The following is a 27,436-nucleotide window of genomic DNA, read 5'->3' as shown; positions in this document are numbered from 1 at the left end:
TACTAGCTGACCTGAGTTCATGGATCTAAGAGCCCTGCTCGGTTTGTACTCTTCAAACATATCAGAAATGTATTCGAGGCCTTAACCATTTAGTGATTTATAGACTAAAAGCACCACTTTAAAATCTATTCTGTAACTGACTGGAAGCTAGTACAAAGATGTAAGAACCGGGGTAATGTGCTCTGTTCTCTTGGTCCTGGTTAACATTCTAGCAGCAGCATTCTGAATGAGCTCCAGCTGTTTTACAGTCTTTTTGAGGAGTCCAGTTAAAAGGCCATTACGGTAGTCAACCCTACTAGAGATAAAAGCATTGATGAGCTTCTCTTGGTCTTTTTGGGCCACCAAGCCCTTGATTCTGGTTATATTTTTAAGATGATAGAATTCTGTTTTGGTGACCGCTTTGATATGACTGTTGAATGTGAGGTCTAAGTCTATCACAACATCAAGTTTATGCACTTGGTCTCTGGTTTTTATAGCCTGAGAATCCAGCTCTTTACTAATACTATTTCTCTTAATTATGTTGTCAAAAACAATAATCTGTTTTATTTTGGATTAGTTGTAGACAATTTTCATTCATCCAGGTATTTATGTGCTCTATACAGTGACACAGTAAGTCTATTGAGCTGTTATATGGTTTGAGAGACATATATATTTGAGTATCATCTGCATAGCTATGTAAGTTAATGTTTTTCTGTAGAATTTGGCCAAGAGGTATCATATAGATATTAAACAGAAGCTGTCTGAGAACTGATCCCTGGGGAACTCTGCATGTCATAGCCTCCCTATCAGTTTCATGATTGCCAATGATGACAAAGTAACTCTGGCCATCTAGACAAGAATTGAGTTCTACCCAACTTTCCAGCCTGTCAAGAGTGTTCTTGTCAAATGCGCCTGGGTACGATAATTGGCCTGGGTACCATCGCTAAGTACCGTGGGTTATTGGCCGATTAAGTTGGAAAACTGGTAAATAGTCTGTAAATAGTTTTCTGTTTGTGAGTTTAGAATTCTAATAACGGAACAATGTAATATATGCTTATTTAAGAAAAATCATGGAAGGAGAAGGGTGTAGCTTTAAAAATGGCAGTTTTATTTTAATTACAAACTCAAATGCCAATTCCTGTAGGCATTTAGCAGTCCTAGTGTTAAAGTTGGGGTTTTCCTACCACCTACCTTCTCCTGAATTGTGGAGTTCCCCTCTGTGCCTCCTTCTCCATCTTCCCTCTCTCCTCTCTTTGTCGCTCTCTATTCTACATGGTTCTCTCGCTCTTCCTTCAGGGTAACACTTCCACGTTTAGCCTGAATAAGGCCCTTTGTGTGTGTGCCAGTGTGTGTATGTGGGCGTGTGTTTCTTTCCTCTGCAGTATGATTCAGCTGTTGTGAACTGGGGGAGGCACACAGCAGTCTTACTGTGAGACAAGATGTTCATGCACATATACACACACACAGAAATAAACATATACACACAATACCCAGAACCATAATGTCCTCAAAGTTACAGTCAATAACATCTTCATGATTTAAAAAAAATAACATTGGTTATAGATTCTTAATCAGTACTCCACTAGTAAAACAAAGGTCATATCATTGACACTAAGACCAGTTGGTTTGTGTAGCATGGTAGAGGTTTTTACAGAAATGTATTTGATCTGATTTATCAGAGATTAGGTTGAATAAAACATTATGTACTTGATCCTCAGATCACACTAAATGAAGACAGATTTTGGATCAGTGGGAAAATATTAAAAATTATGTCTGAATCCGAAATTATCTTATAAGGAGAAAATGTCCTGATGATAGTAATAGTCATGTAATTCACATTAGCTATGAACTGCAGTTGGATGAGGACTGGTTATTTTAGCATTCCTCTTTGTTGTCGCATGTCTGCCTCTACTTGTCGCATGTCTGGTTTGAGCTCGGCTAAGTTAACTTAAGGAAAGCCATCCGCGCAAGGACGAAGGATTGAGGTAGCATTTCTATAACAATTTCACTGGAGATATACAATCAAACCTTTTTCAATATGAGGAATATAGGCTACTTTGCAAACCATTCCTTATTCTGAGTAAGCTTGAGGTACATTATATGGCCAAAAGTATGGGGACTCCCCCATTAATTATTTAGTTCAGGTTTTTCAGCCACACGTATTGCTCACAGGTGCATAAAACCCAGCACATAGTCATGAGAACTCCATAGACAAACATTTACAGTATAATGGGTCATACAGACCACCTCAGTGACTTTAAACATGCCACTGTCATAGGATTCAACCTTTGCCACAAGTCAGTTTGTGAAATTTCTGCTCTACTTGATCGGCCCCAGTCAATTGTAAGTGCTATAATCATTTGGAAGAGTCTAGGATCAATAACAGCCCATCCTCAAAGTGGTAGACCACGCAAACACACAGAGCGGGGCTGCTGAGTTCTATAATCTGCTGCATCACTAACCACAGAGTTCCAAACTGCCTCTGGAAGCAACATAAGCCCAAGAGCAGTGTATTGGGAGAATCACAAAATGTATGTCTTGGGCCAAGCAGTTCTACACAAGCTTCACATCAACTTACACAATGCCAAGCTTCGGCTGGAGTGGCAGGTGGCTGGAGCACACCACCACTGGACTCTGAAACAGTGGAAACGTGTTCTCTGCAGTGATGAATCATGCTTCACTAACTGGCAGGCTGATGGATGAATCTGGGTGTGGCAGATGCCAGTAGAACGCTAACTACTGAAATGCATAAGGCCTACTGTAATATTTGGTGGAAGAAGGATAATGGTCTGGGGCTGTGTTTCAGGGTTTGGAATAGGCTCCTTAGCTCCAGTGAAGGGTCATCTTAATGCTGCAGGATACAAAGACATTTTAGAAATGTGGGTGCATCCAACTTTGTGGCAACAGTTTGGGGAAGGCTTTTCCTGTTTCAGCATGATTCTGCCCCTGTGCATAAAGTTGGGTCCATAAAGACATTTGTTTGATGAGTTGGTGTTCTTCTCGTCTAACACCTGTGCCTGACGTCACAAATGCTATTTTGTCTGAATGGGCACAAATTCTCACAGATACACTCCCATATCATGTGAACTACCTTCCCAGATGAGTGGCGGCTGTTGTAGCTACAAAGTGGGGACCAATTCCATATTAATCAGGATCCAACGTTAACATTTTTCTCACTGTCCTTATGGGGCCAATTGGTCTGAAGTCTACTGGCCTGGACTGAGGCCTAGTCCACACGTACACAGGTATTAAAACAGGAGGTTTTCTATGCATTTTGCACTGAAACTAGTACTGGTTTCAAAATAGTGCTGGTTTTCAATCTAGCTAATAGGACTTTTTACATTGTTACAAATAAATGTACAGTTTCTCTCCCACTATATTGAGGACTACATTGTTAGCCTACCGGTGACGCTAAAGTCCAATAGTCCAAACTGAAAAAAAACAAAGTGTATTATACAGAAGTATTATATGTAAATATCAAATCATCAGAATATTGATTTGCACCACAGTTTTGCACGTGATGTGAGACCAGAGCTGAAGCAATTGCTGTTTACATAAATAGGATGCTACATACATCATTACTTTTTACTATAGTTATCAAAATATTACTATGAATATCATACACACACCTAAAGGATTATTAGGAACACCATACTAATACTGTGTTTGACCCCCTTTCGCCTTCAGAACTGCCTTAATTCTACGTGGCATTGATTCAACAAGGTGCTGAAAGCATTCTTTGGAAATGTTGGCCCATATTGATAAGATAGCATCTTGCAGTTGATGGAGATTTGTGGGATGCACATCCAGGGCACGAAGCTCCTGTTCCACCACATCCCAAAGATGCTCTATTGGGTTGAGATCTGGTGACTGTGGGGGCCATTTCAGTACAGTGAACTCATTGTCATGTTCAAGAAACCAATTTGAATTGATTCGAGCTTTGTGACATGGTGCATTATCCTGCTGGAAGTAGCCATCCGAGGATGGGTACGTGGTGGTCATTAAGGGATGGACATGGTCAGAAACAATGCTCAGGTAGGCCGTGGCATTTAAACGATGCCCAATTGGCACTAAGGGGCCTAAAGTGTGCCAAGAAAACATCCCCCACACCATTACACCACCACCACCAGCCTGCACAGTGGTAACAAGGCATGATGGATCCATGTTCTCATTCTGTTTACGCCAAATTCTGACTCTACCATCTGAAAGTCTCAACAGAAATCGAGACTCATCAGACCAGGCAACATTCTTCCAGTCTTCAACTGTCCAATTTTGGTGAGCTTGTGCAAATTGTAGCCTCTTTTTCCTGTTTGTAGTGGAGATGAGTGGTACCCGGTGGGGTCTTCTGCTGTAGTAGCCCATCCGCCTCAAGGTTGTGCGTGTTGTGGCTTCACAAATGCTTTGCTGCATACCTCGGTTGTAACGAGTGGTTATTTCAGTCAAAGTTGCTCTTCTATCTGCTTGAATCAGTCGGCCCATTCTTTTCTGACCTCTAGCATCAACAAGGCATTTTCGCCCACAGGACTGCCGCATACTGGATGTTTTTCCCTGTTCACACCATTCTTTGTAAACCCTAGAAATGGTTGTGCGTGAAAATCCCAGTAACTGAGCAGATTGTGAAATGCTCAGACCAGCCCGTCTGGCACCAACAACCATGCCACGCTCAAAATTGCTTAAATCACCTTTCTTTCCCATTCTGACATTCAGTTTGGAGTTCAGGAGATTGTCTTGACCAGGACCACACCCTTAAATACATTGAAGCAACTGCCATGTGATTGGTTGATTAGATAATTGCATTAATGAGAAATTGAACAGGTGTTCCTAATAATCCTTTAGGTGAGTGTATATTTTCATGAAGATTCTTGCATTTGATGTGACAATAATAATATCATGCTTGATAATAAAATCATTTAGTTAATACACTGAACGAAATTATAATCACATTTTATTGACGGCATTTTGAATGCTCAGAGATACCGTGATGAGATCCTGAGGCCCATTGTTGTGCCATTCATCTACAACCTCATGTCTATCACCTCATGTCTATCACCTCATTTTGCTCAAGTTGACCAACATTCCACAGGCCACAATGAACAACATGATCAACTGGTGGTTACACCAGATGGTGGTTACACCAGATACTGAATGGTTTTCGGACCCCCCCAATACAGTGAAACTACACATTTTAGAGTGGCCTTTTATTGTGGCCAGCATAAGGCACATCTGTGCAATAATCATGCTGTCTAATCAGCATCCTGATATGCCACACCTGTGAGGTGGATGGATTATCTCGGCAAAGGAGAAGTGCTCACTAACACAGATTTAGACAGATTTGTGGACAATATTTGAGAGAAATAGGCCTCTTGTGTACATAGAGAAAGTCTTAGATCTTTGAGTTCAGCTCATGATAAATGGGGGCAAAAACAAGTGTTGCATTTATAATTTTGTTCAGTGTATATTAAGTGCCATGTTTTCTCAGCATGTCTTTGAATGTGTTTAATCTTTTTGCTCATGCTGTGATTATTTTACCACGAGTCTATGTATGTGCATGTCAGCACACTCACATTATTATAAGGGTTGACCTACATAATTAGCATTTTTACAGAGGAACTATGGGAGGAGGCCTCCATTCCATAGCTCAAGTGGCAGACTTTCAATCAGACTTTGGCATTTGGTCACTATCGACAACTACTTTTCCTCCCAATATACAGGTGTGTTTGTTGTATGTGTGGAAATGTGTACACCAAAATGACAACACACATCTTGTAAAAGAACTAAAAGTTGACCACTGCCTCTTTCCAGTTTGCAGAGAAGTTTGCAGAGTATAAGGAGGCAGCTCGACAAGCCAAGGAAAAAAGTCAAGATGGAAAGATGGAACTTGCCAACTCTCCCTCTCAGGTACTGTCCTCAAAAGCACAACCAAACATTAAAGCTGCAATATGTCATTTTGGGAAACAGCATGTGGGAATTTCAGTTAAATATCTGCATTCTGCAGCCTGTTTTGCACAGATATGATAGTCTTTCATTATGCACTACTGTGAGCACTACTGAGAGCCTGTGCAAACTCTTACAGGGAAGGATTGATGACCAGAGTACAGGATAAGCTAAAAGATGGCTTGATAACATTTAATCCAATTGTAGAAAATACATTTGACATTATTGCCCTGATAAACTCCACATGGGTGGCTCACAAAGACCACAAATACGCAAAAAAAGACTCAAGCTAATCTGTATCGGCCATGTAACATACACTTTCCTGACATAAAACTGGCATGCTGGGCACTGTCCGGGAAAGGAGGGATCTGTATAATATCCCTGCAAAACCCCACACTTCCCATTCCCTGTATACCACACACAATGTTTAAAGAAGCCATTGCACTTTCTGCAAATTAGTACTTCAAATGGCACACAAGTTTCCTCCCTTATAACCTGGGGCATTTTCTTCACATTAACCACACATAAACCAAGACAAGAAAGTGAATCATTACAATGAGCATAATAAGACAAGTGTTGATTGGTACCTGAACGGGAAGTACATTTGCTTTGACTACTTACTCTCCAGTCAGGTGAAATGGGCCTGCTTTCTGAACTCCTGAGTGATCACCACAAGGATTTCCATTGTAAGGAGAGGTTCTGGTAGGCAGTATCTCCATCTGAGAGAATAAGCTCTACACAAACCTCCTCCAAAACACCATTTGGCATCTGAAGGGCAAAGTACATAATTTAATTTTGCCACATTTCTTAACATCTGTGACATTTATAGCTGTTACAGCACCATTATGATACAGTGGGACAAAAAAGTATTTAGTCAGCCACCAATTGTGAGATGAAAGAGGCCTGTACATCTCATCATAGGTACACTTCAACTATGAGAGACAAAATGAGAAAAAGAAAATCCAGAAAATCACATTCTATAAACATCCCAGCCTTGTGCAGGTCCACAATGGCCAAGACCAGAGAGCTGTGTAAGGACATCAGGGATAAAATTGTAGACCTGCACAAGGCTGGGATGGGCTACAGGGCAATAGGCAAGCAGCTTGGTGAGAAGGCAACAACTGTTGGCGCAATTATTAGAAAATGGATGACGGTCAATCTCCCTCTGTCTGGGGCTCCATGCAAGATCTCAACTCGTGGGGCGTCAATGATAATAAGGAAGGTGAGGGATCAGCCCAGAACTACACGGCAGGACCTGGTCAATGACCTGAAGAGAGCTGGCACCACATTCTCAAAGAAAACCATTAGTAACACACTACGCCGTCATGGATTAAAATCCTGCAGCACACGCAACGTCCCCCTGCTCAAGCCAGCGCATGTCCAGGTAATAGACATCTTCTCCAAAGTATCTTTTGTAAGAGTGATAAAAAATAAGAGCTGCACGGAAGTAACCAGGGCTTTTGCATCTATTTTGAAAGAGAGTGGGATTCCCAAGAAAGTGCCAATGGAATCTGGAAAGGAGTTCTGTAATCGTACGTTTAAAAAACTGATGCACAATATCATACATTTTGCCATGGGGTCAGATTTAAAAGCGTTTGTTATTAAACGTTATAACAGGACTTTGAAGGAAAGGATGGGGCAGTATTTTACAGCTCATAACACATGTCGATATGTCGATGTGATTCAAGACCTGGCAAAAAGTTAGACTGCTATCACAAGAGCATAGGTATGGCACCGTCACAACTAACATCCGAGAACACACTTTCGGTTTCCCCTTCATAATAAGAAAACCATTGTTTTTAAATAAAAAAAAGATTATATTGTTTGTGTCTCAAAATTGCGAGGTGTTTTTGATAAAGAAATATGAACAAGGTTACTCTGACTATTTACAGTGACAGAATGTGTACCATGTATACCGCCTGTTTATAAGCGAATATGATTGAGAGTCTATCGAGGGTACCTTTTATGAATAAAAGCTTCAAAAAGTTCACTAAAGACAACGTTTTTCATGTAGATGAGATTTTGAATCAAAAGAAAGGAGAAATACATGTATTTGTCAGGTGGAATAACTGGCCGGAAAACTTCAATAGCTGGGTCCTAAAGTCAGATGTATTGGTTGCAACCGGATAAAATAACAACCACTAGAGCAAGTTGTTCACAAGTGATTTAGTAGATCATGGATACCTCAGGTTTTTATCGGACTCTGCCCAGCAATGCCTCTGGTGAAATATCAACAAAAGTTCAAATTTCACAACTAATATAGCAAAACCGATAGAGCTACAGGGGAAGCAGGGAGGTAGGCCTCGTCGAGCGGTTGTCTATGGGATGAACCTGGCCTTAAATAAGAAGATTAAGAATGTGTTATGACGATATTCAATAGAGAATACAAATTGTGCCAGACAGCTATCAAGACTCGAGGCAGTTTAGCTTACATATTAGGGATGCGCTCTGACAGATGGCTGGAAACAAAAGATAATTTGAACCTGTTGCCTGTAGACATACACGCCAGATTTTATAACATGTTTGTGTATATGGATATTACATACAGCTTTGTGCCACTCCTACAGACAGTTCATATAGAGGGAACAGACAGAGAAATTATCACTGTTAATTATGGGCGGCCACACTATCTGTCTGATATAACGTAATTTACTCAGATTTACGGGTTATTGGATACACAGTTAATTATAATTATTATTTTAAACACGGAGTTCGTTGCTGCACGTGGTTGACGTGCAGACTCTGCTTGCACGTGACGAAATAATGAGCGAAATATTTCGGCTAAAGACAGGATGATGTTGACCAAAAACAGGTACTTTGTCAAGAGTGCATTGCAATTGTTGCCACAACACGAGGCTACACGACCAATTTGTTTGATCATTTAAGGCTGCACCACTAATCTTCATATGACAAGTGCAAAGCATCTCAATGTCGTCCAAAGCAAAAACACCATACAAGAAAGGTTCCAAACGGCAGAGAAAAATCACAGTTTCAATAACATTTTACGTCACCAAAAGGCATGGTACCAATTAACATGGTTACCAAAGAGGGTTTTAAAAACATTATCCGGTCGCTTGACAAGCGGTATGTAATGCCATCACGCAACTATTTTTCGCTCTTTCTGAGAACATCCTCTGTTTTTTCATATCCTCTGTTTTTTCATATCGCAGAAAAACTAAATATAGCAATGACAGTTATTTCCAATATCGTGCAATCCTACCAAGAAATATATTGGAAACATACAGATTGAGATTAAGATGGATCAGAATAAACATATAGTGTTCGATTGGGGTAAAGTGATTGTTAAACTCCACTTTCGACCAGTCCAATCTTCCTTACATAATTAAAGATGTTATACAATCCACATCTTGATCCTAACCGGTACATATCTTATTACGTTGATCAAGTAGGGAATGGAGTCCATAGGTTATTATGGCACCCAGATGACGTATTGTTCAGGGGTAGGCGGTATATTTCGTAATATGGGGATACCATTCATGAAGAGAGGTTTTAGTATTGCCAGGTGTCGGAATACCTCCCTCTAAAAAGCCAAGGTAAGCGGTTAAAATAAACTCAGTAAGTCAGAAGCGTCGCAAAGGTAGGAGGTCTGTAAAACGAATATGTAGGAGGTCTGTAAAACGAAAAAAATTGCTCTTTTACATTGAATGTCAACTGAAGCAATAAAAACAGAGCTCAAACTTTTTTCAGCCCCCATGACTCAATTTTCAATAGATAGTGCAAATATGTTGAGATCATGCCGATCTCGGCCCTTACAGCCCTATACTTGGACCTGAATAACACTCTGCTACACATCAGCATCAAAGTGACTAAGAAAGATGGCAGCAATATTAAAGCGGATGCCAAGGTGGCTCTCATTAATTATCCTCTGGCCACCATCTTTTCACAAGTGGACGTGACATTAGGAGATCGACTCATCATTCAAAGCAGCTCTACCTACTCTTACAGGGCAATAATGGAATGTTTACAAAATTACTCTGTAGACACACTAAACAAGCAATTTTCTGCCTTCTTTTTTAACAAAGATAGAGGAGGCGGTATGGAGTCCGTTGACCCTGCACCCATTCAACCGGCTACAAATAGGGGGCTGATAGCTCAATCTGGTTACACAAGAAATTCCCAAAGAGTGGGACTCTTGGTAGCAATGCATTATGACATTTTCTTTCAAGAGTGTTTTCTCCTAAATGCCATTGATTTAAGAATCAAGTTATCAAGAGCAAAAGATACATTTTGTTTGATGTATGCAGCCATCTGAGATTTTAGTTTAAAAGTACTGAGTGCCTAGCTGCTTGTGAAAAAAAATTCTGTATCTCCGACCATTCTCAGGCTTTAATGAAAGGAAATGCCCTTTAGACGCTTCAAAGAATTACCATGAAAACATTCTGCATACCCAGAAGTTCTTGAATTTCCAGTCAGGACAACCTGTTTTTGGGATCGCTAACCCGCTACATTGTTTTTGGACTGGTAGATCACGAAGCCTGCACCGGCAGTTTTGATAAAAAGCCCTTCAATATCTGTAATTTCAATGCAGAGTATGTAGCCCTTTGTCAGGACGGACATCAAATTCCCACTAAGGCCTTCCAACCTATTTTTATAATCTATACCTGGCTACGGGGAGACATTTAAAAGATCTGGCCTTGCCTATTGAAGACAACTCCTGAAGGATTATTATTAAATAAAACAAAGATGAACACCCAAGAGATCGAGTTTTCTCCAACAAATGGTCGGAAAGCAGTTCCACGGAGTATGGACTTGTAGTAATAGACCTGCTATGTTCATTGTTAATACCCATCCAAAAAACATGCCTGGCTCGCCGTGACTTTAGAAGAGGAAGAAGGCAGAAAAATCACAACTTTTTTCAATTCCAATGGGTTTCCACTGGGATTTTCTAATTTTCCCAAATCTAAAAAAAATATTCCATCAGAAATGGATTCAAGATATATTACAGCATTAAACATGTACAGGATGAATTTTCTACAACCTGTGGTCATCATTGTATTTTCTATCTCTGTCAAAGAGCCAGGGGGCTTTCATATGAAGATGTTGATGATGATTTAAGAAGTAATGTCATGGTAGATTGTTTTGTTAGAAAATATCCAAAGTGTTTAAATGTACTCCCTTTAAATCCTTATTCTCAGTGTGCATGTTCAAGACAGATGTTTAAAGAAGGCCATAAATGTATTTTTTGTCAAATGTATTTTTATTGATTGTGTATTTATTCTGAAAATTGTAACCAGTCTTATGTATTCTTCCATTCAAATTAGTGTATTTTGGAGGGAACCGATTTTATATTTTGTATCTGTTGACACATTTTATAATTATCCACACCTGCCAAAGGTAAAATTGAGGTCAGCTATGGTTTCAAGAAAACGGGTCCATCCTAGAGGTCTTCTATCTTCAGATATCTTGTGTGAGGCAGCTACATTTTTGATCAAGTCTATTATATTAGAGCCTCTTAAAATTTTACCATTACTGATTAATTCACACTTGTCATTTCGGCCAGTTCTTCCATTTGATTCCTTTGTTATTCAATTTATATATAAAAATGTTTTGGCTACATGCTGGAGTATGCTCGAACATGTCACTCATAACAGCATCTTCATCTATGGCATGATCCCGTAAGCTCCCTGGAAAAAGGGGCTATATATCCTCCTTTTCTGGTAGGGAGAGGATCAATTGTCCCGTGTTATTTTCATCTTGTTTCAACAAAGACAAATACCTTTGCAAGAGTTGCAAGTATTTTTTGCCTTGTGTACATTCCTTTCATGTTCAATACATCCTTCACGTCGGCAAATACATCCTTTTATCGGCAAATAGCTTGATAGCTGCCTTTTGCCTCTTTAATTTTTCTAATTGTTCCTGGCTGAGTGGGATGTGCCCTTTGAGAACGTTCAAAGCATTCTCACAAAGAGCCTAAATAAGATCTGAAGAACAGTGTCTCAAGGCAGACCTGCGTTCTTTAGGACTGGCTACGACTAGGGCTCTCATGAAGGGCACATTTATTTTTAAACATGCAGACATGTTTACTTTTTCTTTGGGACCTAAACTGTTGGCCACTCCCATGGAAACAAACCTGTTCTGAGTCTTGTTCTGGTGTAGAAGGTTTAAGGTCCACCAGTAAATAGGAAAATGCCTCTTTTGAAGCATCTTCGTAACTTTACGTGAAATAGACTTGCCGCCCTAGATACATCTGTTGTGCAAGAGTGTTGATCTGCAGTTTGTCTCTAGGATTTTTAAACAAAACCATGTAATTGGAGTTCAAGCTAATGGTACGGCAATTTTTACCCAGGTGAAACACATTTTGTACCAAATACATCACAAATAAGTTTTGATGGTGTATATTGAGTAAAAGCTCTGGCAATTTCAGGATGTTCACTACCTGCAAACAGCATATCATCCAAAACTAAGAGATTATGTCTGTTAGGACGAAAGAGTTGATTATCATTCCATGATTCAGGGATTACTTCAACAAAATGTATTTTTATTTTATTCCACATTTCATCATACATCGGTTGATAGCAACTGTAACACCACGCTATATTATCAAAGGTCTGAGTTATTACATGTTCAGAATTTTTCTAAAACAGTTTTTACAAAAAATATTTTCCTTTCATGCCTGTTAGTTGCATAACACAACACTCCTGCTTCCTGGTATTTGCCATCCTTTTTTTCCTTTTCTTACTTTTTAATTTTCTTTTAATCTTTTACCTTTGTTTCACTTTTGTTCTATATTTGTTGTAATAATATTTTTACAATTTCATGTTATTTTTGAAAGAGGACCTCAGCATAGTTCTTTAGTATTTTAGAGTGATTTTTTTTTATGACGGCGGAGCTATGACAGCTGTTAGAGGAACGGATCAACCGCTTGGAAGATTTAGTCACCCGATTGCTCCTCCGGTCAGACTATGGGTCTTGTCCGGTAGGTGCAGGGCTTGACATTGGCACCTGCCCACTCGCCAAATGCGGGTAGAATTTGGCTGTGGGGTGTAATGCAGTCACTCTTACTAGCCACTTTGGCGGGTGCCATTCTATACTATATCTATACATAGGGTTTTTCATGAATTCAAAGGTCAAAGGCAACAGCCTTCCCAAAATCTTGCAACGTCCTTGTGTGTTGGCATAGTAAGACCCCAGCTAACAAAATTACGTCCCAGGACGTGACCTCAAAGTTATTTTAGTCTCCACAAAGTCACGGTTAAGTACCGTCGCCTGTACGTACCTGTGGTGTCAGCTGACGAAAGTTACGTCTCAAGTCTGTCCAGGACGTAGAAATGTGGGGGCCTCCGAAAGGCCTAATAACGTTATTTAGTAACGTTATAAAGTTGCCTGAACGTGCACATGATTACGTTCCCTATTGGTACTGTAAGTAACGTTATGGGATTACATAAAATTATGTTGTCAATTACGTTCCTCGAGGTGACCTCAATGGCTTTGTAGTCTCCAAAAAGTATTAGTGAAACGTCGTCTGTACGTACCTGTGGTGTCAGCTGACGAAAGTTACGTCCCAAGTCTGTCCAGGACGTAGAAATGTGGGGGCCTCTGAATGGCCTAATGACGTTATTTATTAACGTTATAAAAGGTGCCTGAACGTGCACATGATTACGTTCCCTACTGGTACTGTAAGTAACGTTATGAGGATTACTTAAAATGATGTAGTCAATTACGTTCCTTGACGTGACCTCAACGGTTTTGTAGTCTCCAAAATGTAATGGTTACGTATTTGTGAAACGTTGTCTGTTCGTACCTGTGGTGTCAACTGACGAAAGATACGTCCCATGTATATTCAGGACGTAGAAATGAGGGGGCCTCTGAAAGGCCTAATGGCGTTATTTAGTAACGTTATAATAATTACCTGAACATACACACGATTACGTCCCATATTGGTACTGAAAATAACGTTATGAGGATGACCTAAAATAACGTTTTCACAAAGTACAAGAAACGTAACTGAGACATTTCGTAACATTCCTTTAAGGTCTTACAAATGTACTGAATGTCACAACCTGTTCAAGATTAGAAATGTTCCTTATGGTGCAAAATAACACAAGTGACCCTCTCAATGGAAAGCCAATTAAACTTACCAATTTGGGTAATACAAATATATATATCAGCCATAGGAGTATACAACAAATCAAAGATTCTGTCTTTAGAACATTATTATTAAGATGGGTTTGCAAGTTAATGAAACTTGCAAACCACACAAGCATCAAATCTAAAACTCAGTCTTTATATATATTACAAGCAACATCTGTCTTGTATTACATCTTTACATGTTAAAATGTACTGTAAATGCAAAACAAATCTTAGAAAAAAGCTGAGATAAAATGCTAAATGTTTAACATACTAAACGTTAGTACTGCTATGATGGAAATTCTATTTCTTTTTCTCTTTTGGTGTCACAATCATCAGAGTATACAAAATGTCTTGAACCAATCATGTTAGAACAAATGTCTAGAAATTGTATGAGAACGGATGTTGACCTACTGTTTCGGAGTCTGCTGCATGTATGGTTTGGTATACAATGTATTGGAACCTCCCTTGACCTCAGTGAATAAAGACTTGAATAATCACAATAAAGGACATATTTACATATCAGCCAATGGAAAGACAGACATTTCTCAAATGCACCTTAGTTCAAAATTTCCATAACAACACACACAGAGCCATTAAAAAATATATATTGTAATTTTCAGTCATACCTTTCCCTTATTCTTTAGCCGAGCAGGTGCATGCTTGAGAGTGTCAACTATCTTTTCGTCTATAGCCTGGTAGGTGGCCTTCGGGTAGGCTTTCAAGGCAGCACCTATATTGTTCAAAATTTTTATTTTATTTAAAAAGCCATAAAGTGACAAAATTACATTTAATGTTACATACAGTTATATGGGAATAGGTTTTTTGATTATGGGGTTATCAAATTATTTGTATGTAATATTTTCTCAGGGGCAGGTTCAGCCAGCATTGACTGAGAGAATTACTCTAAAAAACGGAACACTGCAGTGCGGTTACACACTGCAAAACTGTGCAGTGTGTAACCTCATAACAGATATAATGGAACTTAGAGGAAATGGAGCAGAGGTATTGCTTAACAGTATATCAATTTGAGGATCTTAGGCTACACAAAATATTAGCTCAACCATGTACAGTGAATGAACCTAGGCATAGTACCACCTTGTACCCCTGTCATCCAACACCCATTACACACAATTACAGGAAACAGGAATATTGTGTGCTATGAACATTATTTGATATCAAGAAGTATAATATGTAAATACTCCATGTCTTGTGCTCACATTAATATGAATAATCCTACAGTAATCATTATTTTTCTTAAAACACACTTTACTGTAAAAATAAAAGTGCCATCTTAAATCTGTGTGGTACATTATATTCTCAGAATTCTTCCCTGCCACTCTTTTGCAAAACAGACCTTAAATAAATGGCTAGGGAGGAATAATCGGGTGGGGGTCCCTGGACAAGAAAAGGTTGAAGACCCTGAGTCTGGCAACTATTTAAAAAAACATGGAAGGTTGAGACTCCCCCTCTAGGAATGCCTCATTGTTGATATTCCAACAAAATCTTCCACAACGAAATAATATAAACTAAAGGCCCTCTTCTGCTTCCTGCCCTTCAACGAGTAGCCTGCCCACAGCTCCTCGGTTTCAATGTTCCTTAGCATTCTCCTAATCCCCGACCCCAAGTCATGGCCATAGCAGAGGGTCATGTGTCTGATCTGATAAAGCAGATGGACATTCATTTATGTGGTCTTCAGCTAAAAGAGCTAGTCATACATGGTACGGCATGAGGTTTCTCCAAACTCTGTGAAAATGTAGCCTAAAGACAACAAAGTCGCAAACCGAAACGCTACAGTGTATCGCCATTGTCAGAGTCAAACAGGGCATTCTGCTGGCGATACATTGGACATCACACATTTGCGGAGACATGACTCCGAAATCAAGTGAATGGGTAAGTGTCCAAACTTCTGACTGGCACTGTATATATTTTTTATAATAGTTTCAATTATATATATATATCCATCTTTACCATTTTCTTTCGAAAGTGGGCGTCTATCAGTCTTTCACAGACTTTGTTCAATTCTTCAGGAGTCCTTGCAGGGTATTGCAGCATTTCAGTCTGTCCCAGGGATTCTGACTCCTTCGGCATTCTGGCCTCTATGGCCTCCATCACATGGCTCAGAGCAGTCCTGAACTCCGTACGGATCATCTCCAGTTGCAACATGATTCTCCTCTCCATCACTTGAAGACCTCAAAAACAAAGACCAAATAAACTGTTTAGCTGCAAGAGGTGCTGTCGTACAACATTGTGATAAGCAGGAATTATGTGTAACAAAGCCCTGATGTGTAACAAATGAGTATTTGCTAACCATATATCATCTGTGAGACAGTTGCTGATCCATGCATATAGCGCAGATGAAAGAAGTTGAAAACCCCAAACTAGAAATACCACCCATAGAACAAAACAGGAGACGGGACGTGACAGAGATACCTTGAATGTGACCAGTGGGAGTTTCATCAGAGGACTCATTGTGCAGCGTTGGGAGCTCTGTGGCAAAAATATGGAATTATATACAATCTACCTATTCTGTCCCTGATGCAAGTAAGTTACACTTCAACAGATAGTTAAACAGGATGAGGGTTGAAGAAAAAGTCGAAACCAAAGAAGTTATTTTTCGGTGTTTTACTTTGAAATCTTCAGTCCCACAACGTCATTATTTGTGAAACTACAATACAAACAGAAAATGTACATTAAGTATTAATAAAGGAAAATTATAAGAAGAAACACAATCTAGTGTGAATATATGAAATAGAGATAATCTTCTTTGAAAATGTACAGCAAATGTTTTCTTAAATCCTATGAAATACTCCTTTTTTTAGCATATATGATTTTAAATAAACAAACTTACAGACGATGGCCTCTTTGGCATGAAATAACAGAACAATATATATTTTATCAGAGAGACATCTGCTGCTGCATCACTGCTGTTGTGAAGTGAAAATTAAGATGGCCACCACGACCTCTAACCTAAGTCACAAGATGCATCTTAACCAATCAAATAAAACCTAAATTAAATGACTATTTAAATAGTCAGAACACTATAAAAAAAAACTCAATTTTATTTCCAGATCAATATCGTGATGGCTGAAGTTACCTGATTCTGATGCACATTCTTGGTCATCTCCACGTGTGCCAGTTGGAATAACTGAGAAAACACAAGTAAAAAAAACAATGTCAAATAAAAAATGTCTATATGTTATAATAATTATAAGCTGAGACACCTGTGTTCCCTGATCACTCCCCTATTAAACTCCCTACGTTCAATCATGCAGTTGTCCTTCTGACAGGTACTCCTTTCATTGACCAGAGTTACAAAATATATATGATTTTACTGAGGTCTTGTGTGCAGACACATTGCGAAGAAACTATTGTGGAGAATGTGAGGAGGTCAATACTTTCTGAAACCGATGTATACTCTCTTGTGTCTGTTTGAAATGTTTGGAAAGCTATAAAACATTTCCTAATTTAAATAACTTGTTTACCCAATAAAGCTGCCACCACATACTTACTGTCTCCAGGGCTTGAGGTGGAACATAGACTCAAGTCCTCTGCATCTGGAACTTCAGAAAATACCACAGATGAATGTGACTTTGAGACTGCAATGGCAAAAAATACAATCTACTTTGCCCATTCAATACTGTTGGTACAGCAGCTGGCCCAACCTAACCGTTTAAAAGTTATTGAAACTTGCAACTAGGCTTGTTAATCAAGCTAGAAATGTTGAAAGGATGGGTATACCTTGTGGGGTTTTATCCAAAGCACAGGCATATGACGTTACAATTAGAAGAAAAAAATTAAAGAATTACCTTACTGTTTAGATAAATATTTGTTACTATTTCTACAGTGACAAGTTCTTGTATTTTCTGTAAGCTATTTTTCCAACAACATGAATCTGTGTCAAACTGACATTCACCAGCTGATTACTAATTAAATGATCTATTGGCCAATAAAAGAAGCTTACCAATAGGGGTTGTGGGAAGCTGGGGCAATGCAGGCTGGGACTGCATGGGTTCTTTTTTTTTCTTTTCTGGAGTGCTTCATATCCATTATCGTCTTGCAAAGGACAATTGCAAAAAAAGTTCATTCTCATATTATCCTTCCATCTATCTACATAAGGTATACAAGGGGTTAAGAAAAGTTTAGAATTCCTCACCATCTGGCTGTACATGGAATCTGACTAGTTTAGTTACTGGCCTTTTCTCCAGTTCTTCATCAGATTCAACATTGGACGTTTCCAGACCTCTTTTTGCTCGTTGTACTGCCAGAGAGTAATTGTCTGTAAGAGAAATTAAAAACATTGTCATAATTACGTTCCTTTGAACACTGGCAACACAACTGTGTCAACTGAGTATACACCGATCAGCCATAACATTATGACCACTGGCAGGTAAAGTGAATAACACTGATAATCTCGTAATCATGGCATCTGTCAGTGGGTGGGATATATTAGGCAGCAAGTGAACATTCTGTCCTCAAAGTTGATGTGTTCGAAAAATGGTCAAGTGTAAAGATCTGAGCGACATTGAATAGGGCCAAGTTGTGATGGCTAGACGACTGGATAAGATCATCTCCAAAACTGCAGCCCTTGTTGGATGTTCCCAGACTGCAGTGGTCAGTACTAATCAAAAGGGGTTCAAGGAAGGAAAAACTGTGAACCGATGACAAAGTCATGGGTGGCAAAGGCTCATTGATGTACGTGGGGAGCGAAGACTGGGCCTTGTGGTCCGATACAACAGACGGGCTACTGTAGCTCCAATTGCTGAAAGGTTAATGCTAGTGCTGACATAAAGGTCTAGTGGAGTCCATGCCTCGACGGGTCAGGGCTGTCTTGGCAGAAAAAGGGGGACCTACACAATATTAGGCATATTGGTCATAATGTTATGGCTGATCGGTGTAAGTATTAATTCAGCTAGGAATACTTCCATGGGTAAACAAGTACATACAGTTGGAAGAGGAGCTTTCATAATATTGACCAGAGCCTCATAATAACCAAATACTCAAGAGGCGGGATAGAGTGATGAAATATTTTACCAGTGGATGAGAAGATTGTAATCTTGTACATTGTCCATGACATTTTGTCAGGCCTGTCTCCTTTCTTAATCATTCCTGCGCTCACATATTTTGGCCAGTAGCAATACAGAACCTGCAAGATATGACACACAGTTAAACCAAAATATTTATCCATCTATTTTTTTATAAAGGTTAAAGGTCCCCTGACATGAAATTTTCATTTTGTGAGTTTTTTTAACATTAATATGAGTTCACCTAGCCTATATATGGTCCCAAATTTTCTAAAAAGTCCATTCGGTGTAAATTGAGCATTTTCTATCTTTCTCTGACTTGGAGAAAACGGAGAATCAAACAGGCTGATCTGGACCCGTCTCTTTGTGACGTTGCAAGGATAAATTGTTAACTCCCATGGTAACTCCCCTTTTTCTGCTTTGCCCGCCCAGAGAAAGAATTTAAATAGAGCCAGGTGTGAGGCACACATGTGTGTGAGCGCGACTTCAATTTGTCTACGCGACGAGGAGGGGCATCATGGCTTTTGAGCGAAGGAAACACAATAATTGCTCAGTAATAGGATGTAGAGATGAGCAACGAAGCCTTTTTTTACTTCCTTCGTACATGCCACAGAAGAACCAGTGGAATGATTTCATTTTCTCCGGAAAAGCGCCGACACAGCTTCCCAAAGTTTTGCATGTCTGTGGAAAACATTTCACCAACAACTATGTACATAATGTTACACAACAAAATTATTTACTCCTGCGCGCACATAAATATATAGGCTTTATATATCTTGTGTAACGTGACTTCATGATATGAAGGGAGAATTTTTACATTTAAAAAAACCCTCTTCTCTAAACTAGAATATTTACTGATATAGATGCTAACACAGCTTTAAAATCATCACAAATCAGAGAAACATGAAAAGGCAAAAGCAGATTAGCTTTAACTTACATGATAATCAGACATCCTAACAAAGTATCATATAGACATAATATTTTTAACTAACCATTCGGAAACATCCTTCTGGAGGCGCTGAGTTGCAACTTCTTCATCCGTTGCTTCTCCATCTGGATCGGATTCTGGGTCAAACTGAAATGCTTCAATGTGTCTTCGTGCCATTGCAATATGATCCAGACATACCGGTAAACATGCACGTTACCTTTGCCGCAAGATAGTAAAGGCCACGCCCACCCACCACCTTGCCCCGCCTTTTTCATCCTCATTAAAATTTAAAGTCACAGACACCAATAGGGGCCGTTTGAAGGAAGCTCATTCTGTGACAGTATTGTAGTGGCTATAATTCTGCAGCAAGGCTGAATTTTTGAAAAAAGATTTCAGATACAGTACTAGGGACCACTATGGCCTATATTAAAGCCTACAAAAAGTAGCATGTCATGGGACCTTTAAGCAATTTAACAGATAATCTCACCCCTCCACCCACTGCTCCGGAGCGACTTCGACAATGTTATCTTTCAAAAACTTAACAACATAATAACGCTGTGAATCCTGCGAATAAAAAAAATAGAAACATTGACACTATTCAGTGTCTTGAGTTACTCTCCCCCAGATGACTGAGGCAATGTAGATCAGACAGAGCTTGTAATAGTACAGTTAGTGAACATTGGCTGTGTATACTAACTATAGGCTGTGCAAGATAGCAAGAACAACTCTATTGCCATAGTCCTCTTCAATTATGATTGCTCTCTTAACAAGACTGCTCTTTGTGATGGTACGCATTCTTGCACTCCTTATTGAGGTGCGAAAAGTCCCATACAATCTGGAGTCACAAGGACTCTGAGTATAAGGCTGCAGATGCTGAAACACACTGCATAGGTAACTGTCAGAGGCATCATCTTTGCTAACTACCGCACAGCATGTCCGATCACCAAGTATGAAGGCATTGCTGGGCCGTCTCATTTTAATGCTCTGCTGGCAGGGAGCAGCTCTAATGGTGCGTTCTTGGACTCTTTTTGCTATTTGCACAAGTGGATGCCTCCCTGAACGCACCATCTTCTTTAGTTGTTGTAAGTAGTTCTCAAACTTAAAAGCACTACAGTTGTCAAGGCATCCGTGTTGTTCAGCATCAGCGGTGAGGTGAACATTATACACAAGAAATGTATCCCCATACATAACCCTTCCCTGCTCCACAAAGAAGCTGAGTAAAGCATGAGCATATGTGCTGTGGATTGAAGAAAGTTCCGGAGAAACCAAAATGCACATAGCAACACTGAAGGCCATGAAGTGTGTGTACTTTTCTTTATGTAGGATTCTTCTCAGAACAATTTTCCCAGTGTAGAGTAGGAACTGTCTGAACTCTGTTGCCTTCCAAAGGTCATCCAGTCCCTGTGGCTTGCGAGCAAAGCAGTCTGGAATTGAATCCTTGAGTCTGTTTAGCTGTTGACTGACCACTTTGACTTGCGCCGTTAATAATCTCGCAACAGTCTTTGTCAGTTCTGAGAGTCAAGTTTTTTACCTGTGGGTATGTCATCCTCCGAAAATAAATGCCTTTCTGTGTGCACCTGTCACAGCCATAGTAGCCAGAACTAATTTTTATGCATTTTACCATGGCCTTTGCAGGTGCATCACATGTTACAGAATTAACTTTAATTTGCAGTGTTTTGTCTCCATATTTCAATCCAGTCTACATCTCTTTAAGATCCAGCAGAGTAAATTCAAGAAACTCCAGGGATCTTGGTTTGGATGATGCCATTGCAAGTGACAGAGGAAACACGGTGGGTTGTGACAGACTAAATATTTTTTTTGGCCATAATGACTACTGGTACTTTTGAACAAAGGGAGACCATCCAGATTCCATCCATCCATCCATCATCTTCCGCTTATCCGGGGCCAGGTCGCGAGGGCAGCAGTCTAAGCAGAGATGCCATGACTTGCCTCTCCCCAGACACTTCCTCCAGCTATTCCGGGGGGACACCGAGGCGTTCCCAGGCCAGCCGGGAGACATAGTCCCTCCAGCGTGTCCTAGGTCTTCCCCGGGGTGACCCAGCTTCTCACCCTATCTCTAAGGGATCGCCTAGCCACCCTGCGGAGAAAGCTCATTTCCGAGATACTTAAACACCTCCACTTGAGACAGGCACTCTCCACCAACCTGAAGTGGGCAAACCACCCTTTTCCGACTGAGGACCATGGCCTCGGATTTGGAGGTACTGATTTTCATCCCAACCGCTTCACACTCGGCTGCAAACCATCCCAGTGCATGCTAAAGGTCCTGGTTTGAAGGGGCCAACACGACAACATCATCCTCAAAAAGCAGAGACGAAATCGTGTGGTCCCCAATCCTGACACACTCCGGCCCCTGGCTGCGCCTAGAAATTCTGTCCATAAAAATTACGAACAGAACCGGCGACAAAGGGCAGCCCTGCCGAAGTCCAACATGCACTGGGAACAAGTCTGACTTACTGCCGGCAATGCGGACCAAGCTCCTGCTTTGGACCTGACAGCCCTTAGCAAAGGACCCAGGACCCCATATTCACGAAGCACTCTCCACAGGATGCAGCGAGGGACCCAGTCAAATGCCTTCTCCAAATCCACAAAACACATGTGGATTGGTTGGGCAAACTCCCATGAACCCTCCAACACCCCGTAGAGGGTATAGAGCTGGTCCAGTGTTCCACGGCCCGGACGAAAACCACACTGTTCCTCCTGAATCCGAGGTTCTACTATCGGCCGTATTCTCCTCTCCAGAACCCTGGCATAGACTTTCCCAGGGAGGCTGAGAAGTGTGATCCCCCTATAGTTGGAACACACCCTCCGGTCCCCCTTCTTAAAAAGAGGGACCATAACCCCGGTCTGCCATCCCAGAGGCACTGTCCCCGACCGCCACGCGATGTTGCACAGGCGTGTCAACCAAGTTTCTTCACCACCTCTGTGACTTCAGCCCAGGTGATGGACGAGTCCACCTCTGAGCCCTCATCCTCTGCTTCCTCAATGGGATTGAGAAGATCCTCGAAGTACTCTTTCCACTGCCCGACGACATCCCCAGTTGAGGTCAACAGCTGCCCACCTCTACTGTAAACAGCGTTGGTAGGGCACTGTTTCCCTCTCCTGAGGCGCCGGACGGTTTGCCAGAATCTCTTCAAGGTCAGCGGATAGTCCTTCTCCATGGCCTCACCGAATTCCTCCCAGGCCCGAGTTTTTGCCTCCACCCGGGTTGCAGTCCGCTTGGGCTGTCGGTACCCGTCAGCTGCCTCAGGAGTCCCACAAGCCAACCAGGCCTGATAGGACTCCTTCTTCAGCTTGACGGCATCCCTTACTTCCGGTGTCCACCACCGGGTTCGGGGATTGCCGCCTTGACAGGCACCGGAGACCTTACGGCCACAGCTTCGAGCGGCCGCTTCGACAATGGCGGTGGAGAACATGGTCCACTCGGACTGAATATCTCCAGCCTCTGTCGGGATCCAGCCGAAGCTCTGCCGGAGGTGGGAGTTAAAGATCTCTCTGACAGGAGACTCGGCCAGACGTTCCCAGCAGACCCTTACAGTACGCTTGGGTTGGCCGAGTCTGTCCAGCTTCCTCCCCCGCCATCGGATCCAACTCACCACCAGGTGGTGATCAGTTGACAGCTCCGCCCCTCTCTTCACCCAAGTGTCCAAGACATACGGCCGCAGGTCAGATGAAACGACAACAAAGTCGATCGTCGACCTGCGGCCTAGGGTGTCCTGGTGCCACGTGCACTGGTGGACACCCTTATGCTTGAACATGGTGTTCGTTATGGACAAACTGTGACTAGCACAGAAGTCCAATAACTGAACACCGCTCTGGTTCAGATCAGGGGGGCCGTTCCTCCCAATCACGCCCCTCCGGGTGTCACTGTCGTTGCCCACGTGGGCGTTGAAGTCCCCCAGTAGAACGATAGAGTCCCCAGTCGGAGCACTTTCCAGCAACCCTCCCAGAGACTCCAAGAAGGTCGGGTACTCTGCACTACCGTTCGGCCCTTAGGCACAAACAACAGTGAGAGACCTATCCCCGACCCATAGGCGCAGGGAAACGACCCTCTCGTTCACCGGGGTAAACTCCAACACATGGCGGCAGAGCTGGGGAGCTATAAGCAAACCCACACCAGCCTGCCGCCTATCACCATGGGCAACTCCAGAGTGGTGAAGAGTCCATCCTCTCTCAAGGAGTGTGGTTCCAGAGCCCAAGCGATGTCCAGATTAAGGGATTTTTCTAAAACATTTAGCGCTCCAACCACAGATTGAGGATAGATCCTTAGATGTTTTTCTAACTCCACCTTCACATTAAATCGGACAAACTCTACATCAGACATGACTTCAACACAAACACTGTTCTTTTCTAGAAGCGTTCTAGCTCTGGAAGGCAAATTTGGGTGACCATTAGACTGAAGTATCTTGAGAAGTGAATCAACTGTATTGTGCTTCACTTGGAAATCACTTATCCAGGTTGTCAGGTCCTCTCGTAAAGTTGAATCTTTTTCTTCATCATCTGAGTCAGTTGTCTCCTGAATTGCGCAACCAGCATTGCCTTCAGTGTCTGACTCTTCATTGGTGTGTGTGTGCATCCTTGGAGCAGTACCTCTTACAGCCTCAAGTAGCAGTATCTTCATTTGGATCAAAAACATCTGATTGGCTGATGAGACTAGATCCACTATCATTTTCATTCTTATCTACCATAGTTTTCTTTATTTTCGTCCTTGACAATTTAGTCCATATTCTGTTGTACTCTCTCTTTCTTGAAGTACCAGACATCTTTTTTACACCAATATACGTCTGAAAAAGAATTGAATCGAATTTGTCCATATAAAATGAACTGGTTAAAGATATGGATTTACCTTTTTTGATGACATTTTAAATAAATCTTCAGACACTAAGTAATGAAATGGAAAGAATATGTTATCCATAATATCCATCTTCTATCAGAACTTTAATTTAATTAAAAGGCAAGAAATTTCAACAAGCTATTATGAGCTTTAAGTGACTAGACAACCAAGCAGCATAAAACATAAAGGCAGCATCACCCGATTCATACATGAACTGACATTTTCAAAATAAACGCGGAATAATGAAAGCCTTTGACTTTCATCTGTTGTATGATCGCGTAGCAAACCGAACTTCCTGTACCAAACCATTACGGATACGCGTACCGTTTCACTCCTACTACTTCCAAAACGTCTTCTCAAATTTTATCTCCAAAACATGAACGAAGCTGACAACTAACCCTCACATCTCCCCGCACTTCCCCAACGCTCTCCGTTTCAAGTCCCACTCTTTTACACTGCGCGTGGTTAACACTCTGGCGCCTAAAACCCCAAAGAAAAATAGGTCACCCATCACACGTAGAATAGCGGTTCATGCAATTTATGAAATAGATGGTGTGCGCGCGTTTACAGCAGTGAGGCAAAGTAGTAAAACTATCGACCTCCAACACATAATACCTAGATATTATCATCAAAAATTGACAAGCAATCAAAGCTATTGACATTGAAAAACCTCACATTCTCTCATATCTGTAATTAAGTCAGCATGTAAAATGTGCCATTCAAAATAAAAATACTTCGCACTCAATTAAATCCTATGAAATACCAAAATTATCTATATAGAAAAAAATACAATTGGCTGTGTGGAAAGTATAGGGTAGCGTGGTGTTAGCTATGGCCTGCAATTGCTAGCAAATACATAATATTTTACCTGAGAGAATTTTTCTTTATTTCTGGTAAAAATGAATTTGTTTCTTGTCTGAACATCTTTTGTTGAAGTCTAACACTTCCCCGAGTTGGTTTGTTGGAAAGGAGAACAAAACACCAGGAGTCAGGTCAATTACCGTACCGCATATTCCATTTATTACAAAAGCTTTTGGAGACAAGGTGTCGCCGCACAATGTCTAAGGATCAACCGTCAAAACATCATTTTATACTTCCACTACGCCCAAAAGATAGAGGCGTTAAGTTACAAAGCAAGTGTGCCATTGGCCCAATCCCAGTTCTATTCCTTATAGGATAACTGCAAGTATCCCCTTGCCCCCCTTGTGGTTTCTGTGTTGTCTGTCCGACTATGTGTGTGTGTCTCTGACCTGTGACCTGTTTCTCACAAGACAGACATACTAAATCTTTCTCACCCCGGCAACCGCTTGAACAGGGTTTCCTATTCTCCTACTTGCTCCTTCAGTTTCAGCTCATATTACAAACAATTAATATTTTGTTTCATTGGTTACAACAGCTTACAACAGTTCACTAACTCATACAATCAATACATCTACAATTCCCCCTTTTGATCTCTCCCCAGAGAGATCACCCCTATTCGCCAAGCTCCAGTTCTCCCGGGTCATGCTGCTCCAGTAGAGGCATCAGCATGCCTGGTGGCGGTCCTGGAGCCTTCTCAACCATTATAGCACCAAATGTAGCAAGCAATAAAAGAATAGACATTATCAAACCTTTCCACTGGCCGAACATCGAGGTCAGCCATTCCTCCAGCGGATTATCTATCCCAGAATGCTCGTGCGTGACCCCTTGACCTAGTCCAATTCAATACCCCCAAATTTCCTCAAACAGGTGTCCTCAGGTGGGGTCGCGAACCTCTTCGCTTGGGGAATGAAGACCCGATGCCAACCTGGGAAACCTGTAACAACATACAACACACATCATTATTCCACCAATGCCCATGTACTACTTCATTCTATTCTCATCTCCTCAGACCTTTCTCTGTGACCCTGTCATCTTGGTACGAGTGGTATGAGCCACTCGGTGTCCTATACCCCCTTTTGTTACAGTATTCTTCAGTTCCTTCCCCTAAGAGTCTATTCCCCTGACGCCGTCCTTTATCTCCTTCACTCGCTCGTAGTCCCGCCGTGTCCTGGGGTCCGCTCCTGGCACCGGTCCGACTGGTGCTGGTCCTCATTCCGTCCACACTGGGGAAAGCTCCTCCTTCCCGGTTTGGATGAGGTCCGTCAGCGACCTCCTGGCTCCTGCGCTGGTGTACACTGGCTCCAATGGTACCAGGTCTCTCCTTTGTCCCTCAGGCGGACCGCATGACTCGTTCTCTCCACCACCTGATGAGGACCCGTCCACCTTGGCTCCGACCACTTTCGCTTGATGACCTTCAGCAACACCCACTCCGCCTGGGGCAGTGGTCTGTGGTCTGATTTAACGAGCATCGAATCGTCATGAGTGCCAGTGGCAGTGCATCCACCCAGTTCAATTTAGTCTGTGCACATATCTTAGCCAACTTGTTTTTTAAGTTTTGGTTCATCCTTTCTACCTTTCCCTGGGACTGTGGAAAGCATGTTTTAGGCCCAATATGCTCTCTACCTTCTGTAAATCACTGTTCTTAAAGTGAGTCCCATTGTCTGACCTAATTTTCTCTGGGAAGCCGTGTCTGGGAATGTACTGGTTCACTAAACACTTGATCACTGTCTGACTGTCCTCCCTTCTTGCTGGCCAGGCTTCTGGCCACCC

The 27,436-nt window shown here is 41.4% G+C and overlaps 1 protein-coding gene and 1 long non-coding RNA gene across 10 annotated transcripts in view; one reads left to right on the top strand and one right to left on the bottom strand.

Annotated features, from left to right (window-relative positions):
• homer1b (homer scaffold protein 1b) overlaps positions 1-27,436 on the top strand; it is a 198,745-nt gene that overhangs the window by 113,060 nt on the left and 58,249 nt on the right. For all 9 annotated transcript variants that reach the window (XM_010902459.3, XM_020044810.3, XM_034296250.1 and 6 more), the window contains one exon: positions 5,782-5,877. In XM_010902459.3, coding sequence (XP_010900761.2) covers positions 5,782-5,877 — 96 coding nt within the window. The remainder of the gene's footprint in view (positions 1-5,781; positions 5,878-27,436) is intronic.
• LOC109615493 lies at positions 14,297-16,928 on the bottom strand. Its single transcript, XR_004576659.1, has 5 exons — positions 16,853-16,928; positions 16,631-16,669; positions 16,435-16,491; positions 15,973-16,193; positions 14,297-14,734 (listed from the first exon to the last, which is right to left on the bottom strand). It is a non-coding gene; the product is annotated as an uncharacterized LOC109615493 (long non-coding RNA).

Source organism: Esox lucius, chromosome 13, assembly GCF_011004845.1.
Source record: "Esox lucius isolate fEsoLuc1 chromosome 13, fEsoLuc1.pri, whole genome shotgun sequence".
NCBI classification, from domain to species: domain Eukaryota; kingdom Metazoa; phylum Chordata; class Actinopteri; order Esociformes; family Esocidae; genus Esox; species Esox lucius.
The sequence above is the reverse complement of the archived record's forward strand: the minus strand, read 5'-3'. Positions and strand labels throughout refer to the sequence as shown.